General features: G+C 41.9%; 1 protein-coding gene and 1 long non-coding RNA gene across 3 annotated transcripts in view; one reads left to right on the top strand and one right to left on the bottom strand.

Moving 5' to 3' along the window:
* Positions 1-18,625, top strand: part of ano8a (anoctamin 8a) — a 48,422-nt gene extending 29,797 nt beyond the window's left edge. Inside the window, exons 9-18 of one of the 2 annotated variants that reach the window (XM_083782267.1) lie at positions 805-957; positions 5,264-5,390; positions 7,653-7,708; positions 7,813-7,887; positions 8,905-9,420; positions 10,454-10,633; positions 13,156-13,347; positions 13,847-13,978; positions 14,860-14,970; positions 16,987-18,625. In XM_083782267.1, the coding sequence (XP_083638393.1) occupies positions 805-957; positions 5,264-5,390; positions 7,653-7,708; positions 7,813-7,887; positions 8,905-9,420; positions 10,454-10,633; positions 13,156-13,347; positions 13,847-13,978; positions 14,860-14,970; positions 16,987-17,676 (2,232 nt within the window). In that variant the 3' untranslated portion in view covers positions 17,677-18,625. The remainder of the gene's footprint in view (positions 1-804; positions 958-5,263; positions 5,391-7,652; positions 7,709-7,812; positions 7,888-8,904; positions 9,421-10,453; positions 10,634-13,155; positions 13,348-13,846; positions 13,979-14,859; positions 14,971-16,986) is intronic. The other variant, XM_083782268.1, reaches the window with a different exon arrangement.
* Positions 1-18,678, bottom strand: part of LOC310870904 — a 122,635-nt gene that overhangs the window by 34,977 nt on the left and 68,980 nt on the right. The window lies entirely within an intron of this gene.

Raw genomic sequence — 18,678 nt, forward strand, 5'->3', positions numbered from 1 at the left:
CGTCAAATTGACCATATTGGTTGTTCAGTTTGACCCAACGGTTTTGGAGAGATATAGCTTATAGAAAACAGCAGATAACAGCGAGTTGAGAGAACAGACTTTGAAAGGTTCACTTCTGTGGACTCTTAAGATTACACCTAGCTACATGTTTAAGCATTTATTTCATATTTACATGTTAATTTCAGCTCTGACATTTATTTCAGACATGTGAAGAGTCTGCCTGCGCTATTAACTCATTTTGGACAGTTAGTCTTGCCTCCATGACTGTCTCTGTATGCAAAAGAGTCACATATGACAGTGGTTCCCAAAGTGGGGTCCGGGGACCCCCAGGGGTCCTTGAGGGAGTTCCAGGGGGGTCCCCAGCTAAATGATAGTTTAGAACCAAATGGACCCTTATGGGTCTGTAACTCTGAGAGTGTACAAATGGAACCAAACGGACCCTAACAGGTCGATTTTGTTCCCTCTCCCATTTGTACACTCTCAGAATTAAATCAACATAGATTTTACAATATAAATCGGGGGTCTCAGAGATAGAAATGCCATTACATGGGGGTCCGTCCGTAGACTAATGCATGTCAAACTGGGGGGTCCTTGAAATTAGGTCGAGAATCACTGCTAGAGCCGTAGAAATATTCTCTTATGGGGGGGTCCCCTGGCATATCTTTTCAAATGGGGGGTCCGCGGGGCTAATTAGTGTCAATTTGGGGGTCCTTGACATGAAATAGTTTGGGTAACCAGTAACCACTGACATGATATATATGACATAAAAAGTACAAATATCCACACCTTCTGTTCTGTCCCAAGGGGGTGAAGCGGTGCAGTCCCATAACGGGCTGTGAGGAGTTCTACTACCCTCCCTGGAAGAGGACCGTGTTCCGGTGGCTGGTCAGCCTGCCCATATGCCTGCTCTGTCTCTGCTTTGTCTTCATGGCCATGCTGCTCTGTCTGGAACTGCAGGTTAGTGAAAGAAAGAAAGAAATACAGCCAACCAAGCAGTGTTTGAGTTTAGTTTTAGTCATAGTCTTTTGAATCATTTAGTTTTAGTCACATTTTAGTCACCTGAAATGGTGTTAGTCCAGTTTTAGTCGACTATGGGCTCCATTTTCATCACTGCTAAACCCCTTATCCCTAAACTTCTTTTCCTTTTTTACTATTTTGAAAAACATTTTTGAATAGTTCAACTAGCCAATCTACATTGATCTTGTCCACTAGTCCCTTCCTAACATTTTAGTCTAGTTTTTATTTGTGATTTGACGAAATTGTCAATATATTTAGTCATATTTTTAGTCATCATAGTTTAGTTTTCATTTAGTTTCCATTTAGTTTTAGTCAGTGAAAAAAGGCAGTCGACGAACATTTTTCGTCTTAGTTTTAGTCGACGAAACGAAATCAACACTGCAACCAAGAAACTAGTGGTGTCAAAAAATATCGATATGAATCGATAATCGATTTTAACATTAACGATGCGACTACATCGATGCACGTGTGTCTGGATCGGTCAAAATAGCGTCTGCATCGGACGTTGGTTCGATCCTAAAGCTGCGAATCGATATAATTCAACTAACTGCTCGACTCCCATCGAGACGACCAATTTGGAGGAACCCCCCATCAGCTGACTTCACCATCACATCAGCTTGGAAAAGGGAATGGGAGTCCAATGAGGTCCCAAACAAACACCTGGTGTCAGACCCCAACCAACAGGTCCCTGGCACCACCCTCCCAAGGAGACAGTGGTCTACGCTCAATAGATTCAGGACTGGACATGGCCCTTGCTTGGCCAGCCTCCACAAATGGGGCAGTAGCCCAAGCCCACTGTGTGCGTGTGGTGAGGAGCAAACTATGAAGCACATCATAGAAGTTTGTCCTCTCCAAAGACTGGAAGGAGGATTAATTACCCTCCACACAGCAGACCAGGAGGCAACTGTTTGGCTTAAAGACTTTGCATTCGCTAAATAAATAAAACTAACTGCGGGAAAAACACAGTTGTACAAGCCCAAAGTGCTGTGCATTGCGACGGGTAGATAACTTGTAGATCTGCTACTTCCAGCACAGGACGCGTGCATGCTTATGATGACGCTCTATATGCATCAGCAGCCAGCGACAACAGACGAGCACTAGCAGCATAAACCACTCGTCGTCAGACGGAATAAACACTCAGATACGAGTCACGACACAACTTTATTGCACATCTGTGCTTTGCCTTTCATCCACGCTTCTATAGCCTTTTAAATCTCATTTCCCATCCACGGGCACAAGCAAAGTGATATCAGCAGCGCCAGCTTCCACCCGATCTGGATGGTGGTGTTGTTTCTGACAAGGGTAGCAACTAGTTAGCATGGGACCTAACATTAGTTTAACTCTGGTCCATATCGTTAGAAGGAGTTAGAAGGAGTCCTCCTTAATAACTCTATGGTCCATCCGTTCCCCAACCCTCACACTCGATGCTGCGTTTACACGGGCAGACACAAAGACGAATGGGAATATCATTTGGAGCAGGCCGAGCAGCTACTGTACACGTCTGTTTGCATCGACAGTATGACTGTATCGTTGCGTCTGCCCATGTTTAATGGTCAGGGTTTCACTGTCCACAGCAGGCAGACCTGTCAAAACAATGCACTTCCCAAAACTCAGAGATATGCCACCACCTATAAGTTCAAACCCACCTCTAGAATGTCTTTCCCCAGCTATCTCATTCCACTTTCATTTATTTTATTCCATAGTCTATTAGTCTCTCTTATAAAGTTGTTTTTATTAGTTTTCTAATGTTCCCCTTGAAAAGCGTCTTTAAGTACTCAGAGAAGCATTATATAAATAATAATATTATCACTATTATTATTACTACTTTTTTAATTGCCTATGCTTATGTAGTCACTATTCATTCATTGATTCACTCGTATCCAAATCCATTTGCAAAAAAAAGCTCACTGATCAGGTCAAATAGGCCTATTGATATGCGATTAAAATGTGATTAATTGAGATTAATTAATCACAAATCCTTAATTAGATGGTTTTTTTAAAGAAGTCCCAACCCTATTCTTTATAGATCTAGCTTCAAATTAAAAATCTAAAAAAGGTTAAATGTGTCAGATCGCACCGTATCGTATCGAATCGCATCGAATCGCCCCAAATTCCACAAAATCAAAATCGCATCGAATTCCACCGGATCGAATCAAATTCGAATCGTTCTGTGTATAAATGTATCGTCTCTGAATCGCATCGTAGCCCATGCATATCGATACGTATCGAATCGTCTTGTAAAGGAGAGATGCACACCCCTACAAGAAACCCATTTACAGTTTTGAAGTTCCTGATAGTTATTATTATACCACTAGTGTGGATTTTGTTATTGTATTCATAAGAAGCATTCTTCCCTTTTTAAATATGTGTTTACGGTATAGCAGGGCTATTTTTGAACTCTTCCGTGGGCCCCGGTCCAACTTTGATTGGCGGGCCGGATTTGGCGGGCCTCCAGTTTGAATACTAACCCTGCTGTAGATTCTGGTGTCCATTGAGGCGTAGTGGTTTTGTCACTCACTGCCAGAATCACTTGCCTTGCTGGCCCAGATCCCACCAGAGCATTTCCTATATGTCCCTATATATATATTAGTGGTTCTCAAATTATTTCATGTCAAGGACCCCAGAAAATGTATGAAATTGGCTGCCGACCCCCATCTGAAAATATGTTGTTCCAGGGACTCTCCAGAAGCAAGGTTTTGAGTTAAAAACGTTCACCCTGAAAGAATATATATTCAAAGATATGCACCACATTTTCAGGATAAAAAAAAAATAGCAGACCTACAAGCTCGTAGCGCGTCACTCAGTGCCGCGCTATGAGCTTGTAGATCTGCTATTTCTCAATAGCTAAATGCTTAAAACACCAAAAGGGTTCCCGCCCAGAATGGGTTAAAAACAAATGAATCCATCCGACTCAGTTATCAGGGTGTTATTAGTGTGATGCTTCGTGAGATGTCACATTCATGCTCAAAGCACTACTGTCAATAATTCATATCCACCATATCCAGTCCGCGGCCATCTTACCATATAAGTTAATGGCAAGGTGCTACCTAGGTGCAACTTCCAATGGCAGCCCATTCATCCACATATAAAAGTCCTATCTGATTGTATTACACAACGTCAAACTCACCAACATTGCAGCTGTACGAAAAGCTTGAATTATTCTCTTTCTATCCTCAAAGTGTTTGTTTCATAAAAAATCCACTGTAGACATTATGACGTTATGAGTTACTTTCTGTCCTTGCAGGTGATTCTTTTTCTAATTATTTTTTCACACTGGGCGCGTTTTTCGGAAAACCGACGGGAAATCTCTGCAAAGAATCCGAAAAACGCAGCCAGTGTGCAGGGACCTTTAGTGTTGCAGTTTGGAAGTGCTCGTTAGATATCACTCAACTGACCTGTTTTGAATTTGCACATACTGCAGGAGGCAGCAGGACATTGCTTTACTGAAAACGAGTGCTTCCTAACTCTGATGGCAAGATGGCCACGGTCTGCAAATGGTCAATTGGCTTTCATACAGAATATTAGGTGAATAACCTTAAACCCATTAAAACCTGTGTCAGTGTTTAAGATTTTAGCGTCGGCTATTCAAAAATAGCAGGCATACAACTCACAGCACGTCAATTTGTGCTGCACTGCGAGCTTGTAGATCTGCTTTTTTCTTCTTTTTTGACTGGTGCAACCACTCCAAGGAACAGCAATGTCTGTGTTCACCTATGTGTCCGCCTATGTATGTGTCCGCCTATGTATGTATGAGCACCAGAATATCGAACATCTTTAACGATTAAGATGGGGGTCTGCAGCCAAATACATCACATTTTGAGTGTCCTTGACATGAAAAGGTTTGAGAACCACACGTTTGAGAAACATACTTTTAGGATTAAGAAGACATTTAATCGGCCTCAGGAGGTAGAGCAGGTCGTCCAATGATCCCTGGGTCGGCGGTTCGAATCCCGGCTCCTCCTGTCCACATGTCGAAGTGTCCTTGGGCAAGACACTGAACCCTACAATGCCTCCAATGAGTCGGTCGGTGTGAGCTCGCCACCATTGGTGTGTGAATGTGGGAAGTGAACTGAGGACGCTGGCGTCGACTGTTTCGCCGCTTCACCTCCCAATGTATGAATGAATGAACCATTGTAATGTAATGTGCTTTGAGCACTTGAAAAAGCTATGAAAATGCAATTCATTATGATGTCTTAAATGGGATAATAACAATTACTGTGTCTCATACCCTTGATGCGTCTGACAGGAGGTGGTGATGGACATCAAGGAACTTCCTGGAATCACAAGATTCATTCCTAAGATCATTCTGGCCATTACTGTGACCATATGTGATGAGGTGTACAAGAAGATCGCCTACTGGCTCAATGACATGGGTAAGAGCCTGGAGACACACTTGAACAGTCAACTCAACACCAACAACTATCAAGCAGTCAGTCAGTGCTCATGTGTTGCTTCTTTTAGCAAACAAAACAAATAGTGTTGTCTCCTGCCTTTATTTTCTTTTTTCTAATGATTTGATCGGCCCAAAATATTGTGTTCATTGTCATGATTTGTCACGATCCGAGTTGCCTTTGTCCGCGGCGTAACCGTCTTTAAATAAATACTTTTTGAAAAGCCTATGGAGAAAATGAATGGAGAATCATTTCCTGGGCCACTCGTCGTTCTGAAAGGGGGAGGGACTGCGACGCTCTATAGACTAGAGCACTGATTCTCAACCTGTGGTACTAGTGCCACTAGTGGTACCAAGGACCTCCTCTGGTGGTACCAGAAATCTTCCTGAACATGACAAAGGTGGGGGTGCTTTGTTGTTGGCTTTGTGCCGAGCACTGCCGACGATGCGTTCACGGATCACAACAAACTAAACGGTGGCAACACAGTGGCTTAAAAATGGAACTATAAAAGTTTAAGGAGAATATTTTGTCCAGCAGCAGCTGCACATAAATACTCCAGCACCAGGGGGCACCCCTGACAGTTATAAGAAGTATTTGCCTCTGGCAGACCTCCAAGCTACCCTAGTGCCAATAATGTCTCGCTTGGGTGTGCCTCACTAGTCAACATACATTATGTATGTAATGTATTGCCATTCTTTTTGTTCTTGCTTAATGTAAATCGCTCTGGATTAAGAGTGTCTGCTAAATGCCTACCGGTAAATTGTAACACACAAGGAGGTTGAATGAACTAAAACCAGTGCTCCCCAAAACAACAGGTTTGGGGATCTTTTGGGATGATGATGATGAAACAATCACCTGTGTTCAGGTCAGTCTCAAAGTTTGTAAACAAATAATGAGTCTAGACACAAAGAAATGAGCTGACAAAATCGGAACTGGAACACAAAAAAAATAATAATGATAAATGTGTACTCTATAGTGTCGCAGTCTCGCCCCCCTTTCAGAACGACGAGGGCACCAGGAAATAATTCTCCATTCATTTTCCCCATAGATGTTTCAAAAAGTATTTATTTAAAGACATTTAAGCCTTGGACAAAGCCAACAGCTGAGTTGACAAATCATGAAAATAAACATTCTTTTGGGGGGTGGAAATATTTGTTCGACTCAAATGTGTTTATTTTTATGATTTGTCAACTCGGCTGTTGGTTTTGTTCGAGGCTTTAAAGGTCTTTAAATTAATACTTTTTGAAATGTGAAAAATGAATGGGGAATTATTTCCGAGAGTGCGACTCTCTATTGGGGTGTAACGAAACATTTTAACAGCGATACGATACGCACCACGATACACGTTTGACGATACGATACATTGACGATATTGGTTCGTTCATGGCGACTACTCTACTACTCTCTCCTGATAGGCTGAAATTTTGCAACCCACCTGTTTATTAAGGAGCCGAAGAGACCCCTGTTTCAATCAAAAAATATCACTTACCCTACCTTTAAAGATGGAGTGCCATGATTTTTTCCCCACCCTAAACCATTATCATCAGGTATTATTATATAATATAATATTGTTTTTCAAAAAAGTGTACAGAATTTGTTAAAATGTCGTTTTTATGTGGACACGCCCACCAGTTAATTAAGTATGCCTGGTTTGCCTGGTGATGGGTGGGTCCACCTAAACTGAAGCCGCCCCCACAACTTTTGTTGTATGATAAAGGGGGAGGGCTGAGGGGATGATATTGTGATGTCACTATATCACTGTTTTTTTTTCCATTGGCATGTTTGACTGTCAAGGTTTCAGCCTATAGGAAGAAACCCTAAATACAAAGGGAAGACATTATTGAACACAACAAACAACCCCACGGGGTCTAATGAAGTACTGTCACCTCATAAAACACATGAAAAACTGGAGTGAAAAAACATACAAAACTCACGGCACTCCATCTTTAAGTGGTTAAACAAAGCTGCATTTGACAGCTGCTAATGCTAGGGAACTTGTTATTGTTAATGTGTGGAATAGTTTGAGGAGGAGAACAATGTCTATATATATAGCCACATGCATACTGATGAAGGAATGAATCTTGTAACTGTGATGTTCCCTTGCCTGTAACTGGCTTCTCTAGCAAAGGTAAGGGCAACAGTTGCATGGCAAGGGAACTGCCATTACTCTCATTTCACTCTTCACTATTCACCTGCACACCGAATAATACTTTTTGTGAACCTGTTTTGGGGTCTTTTTTCCAGAGAACTATAGACTTCAGAGTGCCTATGAGAATAATCTCATCATCAAGATGGTTTTTGTAAGTCAGGCATTTTGTATTGCTGCTTGATATTTCAATAGAGAGGACTGGTATTGATGTATGGTTATTTTATGCAGTTGTAATGTTTACTCTTTGTGCCACAGTTTGAATTCATCAACTCCTACCTTAGCCTTTTTTACATTGGATTCTACCTCAAGGATATGGAGCGACTGAAGGAGGTAACCACAGCTGATAGTTAAATCGGAGAGACGCTAGTGGCTTTTTCTTTTGAAATAAATTTCTGTTCGTCAGTTGTGAGAGTCTTCTGATGTTACACTTTCAACAAACCTTACAAACAAAAAGCCTTACATTTCGGCAACATGACAACATCATAAATAATTTAGCCATTTTGCTGCTTTTGTATCTTGGGCTTCTACAACTGGGGTGGGCAACTTTGACGATGGAGAGGGCCACTATTATTTCCACACTCACTCCAGAGGGCCACATTGCATATTACTGTCTTAGCAAAAAAAAGCTGATCTACAATAGCCGATCTACAAGCTTTGAGCGTGTAGATCGGCTATTTTTGCTATTATTTGAATTGAAATCCTGAATAACTTTTTGCAATTTTTCAATTGGAATCCTGAAAAGTATAATTTTTATTTAAATTCAAATTCCTTTCAAATGCACAATTATAGTTGTTAACTTTATAAACTAAATACAAATACATTGGACATAAAAAAAAGACAATAACATTTTAATACTACCGGTACTAAGTAATTAAAGTTTGCAAGTCAATAATATATCAGTATTGTAAATATAAACCTGAGAGCCACATTAACCCATTTTGGGCGGAAACCCCTTTTGGTGTTTTAAGCATTATGTTATACTTTAGCTATTGAAAAATAGCAGATCTATACAAGCAGCTTGTAGGCTAGCTTGTAGGTCTGCTATTGTTGAAAAAAATCATGAAAATCTTTGAATATATATTCTTTCAGAGCGAACGTTTTTAACTCAACTCTTTGCTTCCGAGGGGGGGGGGGGTGTCCATGGAACAACATATTTTCATATGGGGGTCGGTGGCCAATTACATATCATTTTTGGGGTCCTTGACATGAAATATTGAGCACCACTGATAGCTGATAACTGATTGCCCATCCCTGTTCTACAAAAATATAACTAATTCAAGTATCTACAATATACATGCTGGACGGACGTGCATGCATTCACCATTCTCTTTCACAACTCTTCAACAGATGCTCGCCACTCTGTTGATCTTCCGCCAGTTCCTCCAGAACATCAAAGAGGTCCTCCAGCCGTATCTGTACGAGCACCACAAGCTGGGCGTCTTCACGCCCCGGGTGGTGTGGGAGCTCCTGCAGGCCATCGCGTTCAAATACGGCCGCCTGGCCCTGGGGAAGGCTCAGGCCACGTCCATGACGGCCTACTACTCCTTCCTGGGGCCGAGGGGGATCGCCGTCATGCGCGGCGGGGCCATGAACGGGAACGCGGAGCCCAAGAAGAGGGGTGACCTGAAGGCCGGGTTCCGGCTCACGGAGGAGGAGTGGGACATGAGCGACACGGCCCTGCGCCAGCGGAAGGTCGGCTTCTCCGAGAAGGTGGACTATCAGGACGTGGCGGCGGAAACGCAAGCGGCGGCGGCCGACGGTTCCCTGGAGGACAGTCCCACCCTGGTGGAGGAAGGGTCCATGTACGCGTCGAGCATGTTCGACAGCTGCGACGACGACAGCGACTGCGAGGCGCCGTCTCAGGTGTGTCGTGTGTGACTGTGTGTGTGTGTCCCCGTTTCCAGACCTAAGAATAAGCTGTGATGCGTGTGCGCAGCTGGTTTTTAGACAGCTGGTGGATGGGAATTAAGCTCCACCTCCGCGGACGATTGACGCTGAGGAGAGCGTTTCCGGGAATCTGGCCGTCGTCGCGCAAGTCGTCCGCGGAAGTGGAGCATTTTTTCCATCCACCAGCTGTCTTAAAAACCCGGTTTTTAAGCTGCGCGCAGCCGAAAACGTGCGCGGCTCTTTTGATAGTGTGGCAGTACCCTGTGTGTGTGTAGACCAGGGTTCCCCAATATGCACCCCCTTGTGGCCCCTGGAAGAATGTCAACAACAAAAAAACATTTTTGTATTTATTTTTTAAATGATGAGAATCACTGCTAGAGCCCTGCCATCATATTCAAGGGCTTTTTGGCACCCAGAGAGTACAAATGGACCATAACAGGTCCATTTGGTTCCATTTGTACTTTCTCAGAGTTAAGTTGACATTGATTTTCATGAATAAAAGTTATAATAAATTGAGGTCCCACATATAAATGGCATTACATGGGGTCAGAACTGGGCATCCTTCAAATTAAAAGATGAGAATCCGTGCCATATGTTTTCAAATGGGGTCTTGCCCTGAAAATGAATTCATTTTACACTCTCAAGAGTTAAAGATCTATAAGGGTCCATTTGGTTACCAACTCCATCATTTAGCTGGAGACCACCTGGAACCCACTCAAGGACCACTAGTGGTCCCCGGACCACTGGTTGAGAAAAACTGTTCTACATCTATTCTAAGCTTAATTAATTCATGAAATACATTTTAAAACCAATTTTTTGCCCGTGCGGACTCAGCCCCCCAGCCTGGTACCCTATAGTCAAAATATGGCCCTCGAGGAAAATTAATTGGGGAACCCTAACCCTGCCGTAGACAGACCACTTTCATTTTCACCCTCCACCCTTCAAAATAGCAAAACTGGCCGATCTACAAGCTCACAGCCACGATCCTAATGCTAAATCTGCATTTCAGCAGGAAACCAGGGAGAAGAGTGCTACCGTTTCGCTGAATGGATGTGATTCTCTGTGTAAGCGAAGGAAAAATGTAAGCGAGGGGAAAGAGGACAAGAAGTCTTGGATTGATCCACCGCAAGAACCCAGAACTGTCACCCTCACCCAGGCTGAGATTGAGAGCTGTATGCAGACATACGAGGTGAGACACTGCAGTATTCTCTCCCTTATTTTTTCCAAACTGCTTTAATGTCAGCAAGTGTTGGTTACATTGACTCTGAGGAGAGCATTTGAACTTATTTTTTATTTATTTTTAAACTTGGTGATGTTGGGCATTTGTTACATTTCTATTATTAACTTTCATTGTGTTACGGGTCGTACAGTTCCAGGAGAGTAAGGGAACACATTTGAACATTTTAATGTCTAGTTTATATACCTATATGTTTCTGATTACGTAAAATGGAAGGAAAATGTGATAAATAATATCTTAAATGTAATAATATTAATATTTAAAATGTATATAGCGAGGAGAACACAACAAAAGGAAAAACTACTTTATTAGGAAAAACAATAAGAAAAGGCTTAGACTTTGCTCGAGTTTAGTAGCTGCCCACCACACCAGAGGTCGTGGGTTGACGTCGAAATTAAAAAAATGTCTTCTTTTTTTTTTTAAAGATGTTTCTGTATCAGTGGTGGAACCCCTCAGAAGCAAAGATTTGAGTTAAAAATGTTGGCTCTGAAAGAATATATATTCAAAGATATGTGCCATATTTTCTCGACTTTTTCAAAAATTGCAGACTTACAAGCTCGTAGCGCGACACTCGGTGGCGCGCTATGAGCTTGTAGATCTCCTATTTTTCAATAGCTAAAGCATAACATAATGCTAACACCAAAAGGGGTTCCCGCCCAAAATGGGTTAATGCATGTTAATATCAGCATACTGATATAGTATTGATTTCAGCTGTTCACAATTCCAAACCTGCTTTAATTACTTCATGACTAGTATTACATGACTAGAGCTTAATGACTAGTATTAAAATGTTATTGTCTTTTTGTGTCCAATGTAGTTATGTTAACAGTTCATAAAGTTAACATATAACTAAATGCATTTGAAATTCAATAAAAAGGTTACTTTTCAGGATTCCAATTGAAAAATAGCAAAAAATTATTTAGGTTTTCAATTCAAATATAGAAAAAAATAGCTGAACTACAAGCTCAAAACGCGTCACATTGCGACGCGTTTTTAGCTTGTAGATCGGTTATTTTTGCTAAGACAGTAATATGCACTGTGGCCCTCTGGAGTGAGTGTGGAAATATATTGGCCCATGCCATCCTCAAAGTTGCCCACCCCTGACCTACGTCTACAGCCCCCCCAGGTGTGCTGCCCCGTGGGAGGTTAGGGGGAGGGTTTGAGATAGATTGTAGGGGTGCAGTATTTAATTTAGACAGTTTTTGGTTTAGACTAGTCATTGGTTAGACCAGTCAGTAGTCCTACAACTACAATCTCAAACCTAAACCTAACCTCCCACGGGGCAGCACACCTTAACCTAACCTTAACCCATGTCTAACCAATGACTAGTCTAAACTAAGTATGCACCCCCGATTGTAGTTGTCGGGTTATGACTGGTCTAACCAATGACTAGTCTAAACCAAATACTGTCTAAACGAAGTACTGCACCCGTCCCGGATGCAACAGCAGTGCCAGTGACAACACAGAAATTTGTGTGGGTATAGGACTAAATTGGGGGAGATTGATTGATTGATTGAAATATTTATTAACAGTTTGTAGAATTTACAGTACATTTTAAGCACAAACTCAATACAAAGACTGTCAACTGTGAGTGGACGACCCAATTAAGCATTACACTTGTTTACAACAGGGTCCACATTGTTCAATTCATCAAAACATTTAAAGACATACAACCATTTAGAGACATACAAATAGACATTTCTATGTAGCTAAAGAACAGAACAGGAATTCATCATATGGGAAGCAAAAAAGGGAAAATATACAAGCACTGGGAAAATATACAATATACAGTGAGGGAAATTCAGATTCAGATTCAGATTTTACAGAGGCCAGTTTCGAATTGCAGCCATCCGTAGGTGCCCTTTGAGAGCGGTTTTGAAGGAGTCAAGGGATTCACATGTCTTAATGACTGTTGGTAGGGCGTTCCACATTTTGGTGGCATAGGAGCGAAAAGAATTTAGTCCCTTGTTTGTGCCGAATCTGGGTTGTACATGGTTTGTTGCACTCCCTCTGGTGTTGTGGGTGTGGACTTCGTTTACACAGAGAGAAAAAAAGAAGAAAGAAAGAAAGAAGTAAATAGAAAAGGCTAAGACTTTGAGCGAGGTTTGGACTTTGGAGGATGGGGGCTTCTCTTCATTATTGTCCTCAAACATTGTACTATACACCCATGAGTTCCAGTGGTGGAAAGTAACTAAGTACATTTGATTAAGTACTGTACTTGAGTACAATATATATACACTAGGATTTGTATACATTCCTAAAACTTGCGAAATGGGACATTCTGCACAATAAGCACTTTTGGTACTTTAAGTACATTTTGATGTCAATACTTTTGTACTTTAACTCAAGTAAATGTTCAATTACGGACTTTTACTTGTAACGGAGCATTTCCACATTTCAGTATTTGATACCGATACATTTGAGTACTTTTTCCACCACTGATGAGATCACTGGTGACTTTTTGACCTCAACAGGACACCCTTCAGGACTACCAGGAGATGTTCGTTCAGTTTGGCTATGTGGTTCTCTTCTCCTCGGCCTTCCCTCTGGCCGCCATGTGTGCTCTCATCAACAACATCATCGAGATACGCAGCGACGGCCTGAAGCTCTGCACGGGTCTGCAGAGGCCCTTTGGACAAAGGGTGGACACTATTGGCCGATGGCAGGTCGGTATCTTTCGTTTCTTTGCCCTGAGAAAAAAATGCACACTTTTACGGAAATGTAAATTGAAGCCTAAATTACAGTTTTCTGAAATACCTACGTTTCTATGTCAGTGGTGCTCAATATTTCATGTCAAGGACCCCAAAAATTATATGTATTTGGCCGCCGACCCCCATCTGAAAATATGTTGTTCCAGAGGCAAAGATATGAGTTAAAACGTTTGCTGTGAAAGAATATATTCAAAGATTTGAGTTAAAAAATGTTTATGTTTGTGCCACATTTTCACGATTTTTCAAAGATTGCAGACCTACAAGCTCGTAGCGCGGCACTCGGTGCCGTGCTACGAGCTTGCAGATCTGCTATTTTTGAAAAATCGTGAAAATGTGGCACAAACATAATGCTTAAAACACCAAAATGGGTTCCCCGTCCTGAACGGATTAATAATACAAATGTATTTAAATTGACGACCTGTATATTTCCTCCCTCGCTTTTTGGCATCGACAGACAGTGATGGAGGCCATGGGACTGATAGCCATCATAGTGAACTGCTACCTGATTGGTCAATGCGGGCAGCTTCAGCGGCTCTTCCCCTGGCTGAGTCCAGAGATGACCATTATCTGCATTGTCTTGCTAGAGGTATGCTGTAACTGTAATGTGTCCACCAGCAGTACGATCAAGGCTATGTAAGCTAGTGGTTCCCACACTATTTCATGTCAAGGACCGCCAAATTGACACTAATTAGCCCGCGGACGCCCCATTTGAAAGGATATGCCAGGGACCCCCATAAGAGAAGATTTCTACGGCTCTAGCAATGATTCTCAAACTGTTTAATTTCAAGGACCCCCAGTTTGACATGCATTAGTCTACGGACGGACCCCCATGTAATGGCATTTCTATCTCTGAGACCCCCAATTTATATTGTAAAATCAATGTTGAGACCACACTTTGGGAACCACTAAGTGCGTGAGGTTTCAGTTTCATTTTTGAGTTCAGCTAGCAGCCTGAACGAAACATAGCGGTACTATGGATAGGGTGCTCAGCTCACCTGAATGTTATTATCTGTTGTCTGGCTTTGTTGCAAATGAAAAAATCTAATCAATCTGTTTTTTGTAGCTGTATTTTCTTTGTAAACTCACACTGATTTGTGTGTTTGCAGCAACAATAGCAAATGCTAATCCTCTGGGTTCCATTTTCGTCAAATCTAAACCCCTTATCCCTAAACGTCTTTGCCTTTTTTACTATTTTGAAAAACATTTTTAAATAGTTCAACTAGCCAATCTACTTTGACACGTTGTGAGCTTGTCGACTGGCCATTTTAACTATTCAAAAATGTTTAGCAAAATAGTAAAAAAAAAAAAAAGGCAACTACGTTTAGGGATAAGGGGTGACGAAAATGGAGCCCTTTGTGTTTAAGAGCTCTACTTTTGTTTGGACATTGGTGATTGTGATTGTTTGTGCTTTTGTATGGAACTTGTCTGTTCATCCCTGTCCCTTTTGTGCTGTCGGTGGTTTTACAGCACTTTGCAATTCTCCTAAAGTACGTCATCCATGTTGCCATCCCTGATATCCCTGGCTGGGTAGCAGACGAGATGGCCAAGCTAGAGTACCGACGAAGGGAAGCTTTCAAGGTATACTGTAGAGACGTCTTATAGCTTGAAAGAACCTTCGAACAAAAAGTTGAAAGCTTGCTCTACTTTGTGAGGTGTGTGTGTGTGTGTGTGTGTGTGTGTGTGTGTGTGTGTGTGTGTGTGTGTGTGTCACCTGTGAGTGTGTCTTATTTTGTGCCCCTTGGTCTTTGTATGGTATGTCAAATAAAAAAGTCCTTATGCCAATTCCCCCTCAAACAATGAGCTACAACTCAGTCCTTATTGCTGCTCACTCCAGTGTTTGTTTTTGCCAGCAAATTTCTATTTTAGTTTTAGTCAGTCTCTTGAAACGTTTTCATCTAGTTTTAGTCACATTTTAGTCACTGACTCAGTCGACTGAATATCATAAGATTTTAGTCGAATAAATCTACAGTTGATGTAGTTCGACTAAAATGTATTTTGGTGGGGCCTTGATGCTGTCGTAATGGCTGATTTTACACTTGCTGAAAATAGCCGTGTTGTGAGCTTGTAGATCGGCTATTTTCAGCATGCAACCAAGTGTAAAATGACTTATACTGGATCTCTTGTAGTCCCTTCCTATCATTTTAGTCTAGTTTTTATTTGTTGACAAAATCGATAGTATATTTAGTCTTAGTTTTAGTCACCATAGAGCACCGAAGTCCTGACGTCACTGTCAGTAGAGGGCGGTTCATGTATTTTTTATTTGCATTGAAATCACCATAGGGGGATTTTAGATCTCTTCATATAAGAATTGTGTTTGAAAATAAACCGATCATCCCGGCCTTTTCACACATATGGATATGAAGCATCGACTGAAGGTGGAAATGTACAAATATACCCAAAAACTCTCCACTGCGCCCTCTACTGAAAGTGACGTCAGACTTCGGTGCTCTATAGCTTAGTTCTCATTTAGTTTCCATTTAGTCTTCGTCGGTGAAAAAAAAGGTAGTCGACGAACATTTTATGTCTTAGTTTCAGTCGACGAAAACAACACTGGCTCACTCCCACTGCTGGCTGTTTGTAGAACATTGTTTCTCAAAATGCCTTTATTGTCCTCATTGCACACTACGATATTTGGTGCGACCCCTTTAGTAATACCTACAATATGAAAGAATTGTTCAGATGAATTAAAACACCAGCAACGATGAACATATTATAAGTATGAATATGAAAATCTGTATATTGTACTACTGCAAATATACAGATTTCAATATAAGTTGCATTCAAAAAGGCAATTGGTAACAGCTTACTGATTACCTGCATGTAAATGTAACCAGATAACCTCATGTGCAAGGTTATCTGATCATTTCAATACTTTGGATTAATCCCAAATACACCTTTTAAAATGAAGTAATACAGAGGTTACTGAAAGCAATCAGTTACATTACTGATTACATCTCTATGCGGACAAATGAATGGCCGATTTTTCAGTGGGTCCAGAAGACTACACCCACTGCTATGCAGTGTTGTTTTTGGCAGCAATTTAGGGTTAGGGTTAGGACTTTGGAATTTAGTTTCAAAGTCATAGTCTCTTCAATAGTTTTAATTTAGTTTCAGTCACATTTTAGTCACCTGGAATGTCTTAGTGTTAGTCTAGTTTTAGTCGACTAAATGTCATGAGATTTTAGTAGACTAAATCTACAGTTGATTTAGTCGACTAAAATGTATTTTGGCGGGCCTTGATGCCGTCGCAATGACTGTTTTTACACTTTCTGAAAAGTTTCAGTCCTAGTCATGCAACAAAGTGTAAAATGACCTAATTATACTGGATCTCTTGTCCACTATAGCCCCTTCCTAACATTTTAGTCTAGTTTTTATTTGCAGACGAAATTGTCAGTATATTTAGCCATAGTTTTAGTCATCGTGGCTTAGTTTTTTTATGTAGTTTTTGTCAGTGAAAAAAAGGTAGTCGACGAACATTATTCGTCATAGTATTATTCGACGAAAACACTGGCTGCTATGCTCTTCTTATTGCCTTCATGCTCTACTCACTCTCTTCCCTCTTCACTCCTCTCGGTCTGTCTCTCGCGGACGCAGAAACACGAGCGCCAGGCACAGCAGCACTTCCAGCAGCAGCTCCGGCGCCGCCGCGAGGAGGAGGAGATGCAGCGGCAGGCCGAGCTGCAGGCCGAGGCTCGCCAGGAGAGCGAGTACCACAAGGCCGACGCCGCCACCGGCGCCCACCACCACCACCACGACAAGACCTCGGGGGGGGGCAAGCCGGGGGACAACAAGCCCAAGAGGCCCAACTCTCTCCTGGGCAACAACAATGTGATGAAGCTCAAGCAGATCATCCCGCTGCAGGGGAAGTCCTCCTCGCGCTCCTCCCCCGCCCAGTCCCCGACGGGAGGCGAGGCCAAACTACTCCCCGGCTTCCTGAATTTCAAGTTCCTGAAGTCGCCCGAGGCGAAGAAGGAACTGGCGGCGGCGGTCGGAGGAGGAGGAGCAACGCAAGGGTCGGCGGCGGCGGCGAATGCCTCGGCTGCTGCCGCCCTCCCCGGGGGCAGCCTGGAAAGGTCACAGTCTCCCAACAGGACATTCAGTCCCGGGAAACTGTTCAATTTCAGCAAGTCGGAGGGGACTGTGGTGTGCGTGAACGGGCCGTCGTCCAGAGCAGGCGATACTGAACTAAATACAACGCCGGAGGAATTACCTTCCAACGATTCCGATAAAGGAGAAACGAGACAATCAAGTGATTCAGATAACCCTGGCTCAAAGAGTCAATAAAATAAGACTATTAAAAACATTCCATTATCGTGTAAAGATGGGACTGTGCAATGTACAAATGTTCGTGGGCAAACATTCTGAGCCTTCAAAAGCACCGTCTTGTAACGGTGGCAGAAACTTTAGTTGAAGAGGACCAAAATGTAAGGTCAGCTAAGTGTTAACCCATTTAGGCCTGACGTCGAAATAAATAAAGTATTCTGAAAGAATATATATTCAAAGATTTGTGCCACATTTTCACGATTTTTCAAAAATAGCAGACCTACAAGCTCGTAGCGAGCCACCGAGTGGCACGCTATGAGCTTGTAGATCTGCTAATTTGGAAAAGCTAAAGTATAACATAATGATAAGTTAAAACACCAAAAGGGGTTCCCGACCCAGAATGGATTAAGACTTTCACCATTGATGCAAACTGCTTTGCACAAAAAGCATTATACTGTATCTATTCTCCCGTTGCTCTCTATGGCTTCCATGTAAAAGATAATTCAAATGTACAGTATGTGTAATTCCTTGAATGAAGCCCAAAGTACCCTGTAACTAAGGTTAAAGTGCTGCATGACTTGTGGCTCTGAACTGGTTTCCAATTGCTATTTGCCACGGCAAAAGAATGATCCTATAGCTGTGCAAAGAACGTTTGAAACTGGACTATTAGCCTGTTTATTCTAAATCAAAGGATGTAGATTGTGAATAGCACTTCACCAACTACATTATTTTTCGTCATGCCTGTCTTGAATGCATGTTGTAATCATCTGCAAGCATTTCAGTGATAACGCCATGTCTTTTCAGTTGTCAAGCACTTTGAAAGCCATTCTATTCCTCTTGCAATAGCTCAGATTATAATCACTGTGACGTGAGAAATATATTTTTCTTAGCTTTGATTTTCTATGAATTATTTTATTACATAAATTTGTGAATGTACTGTCTCCAGTGATGCAAACATTATCTCACTTGAATAAAAAATACCCATTATGAGACGATGGAAAGGTTTTTGTTTTTTGGATCAGT

Source organism: Protomyctophum parallelum (genome assembly GCF_964188405.1).
Source record: "Protomyctophum parallelum genome assembly, chromosome: 14".
In the NCBI taxonomy this organism is placed as follows: Eukaryota; Metazoa; Chordata; class Actinopteri; order Myctophiformes; family Myctophidae; genus Protomyctophum; species Protomyctophum parallelum.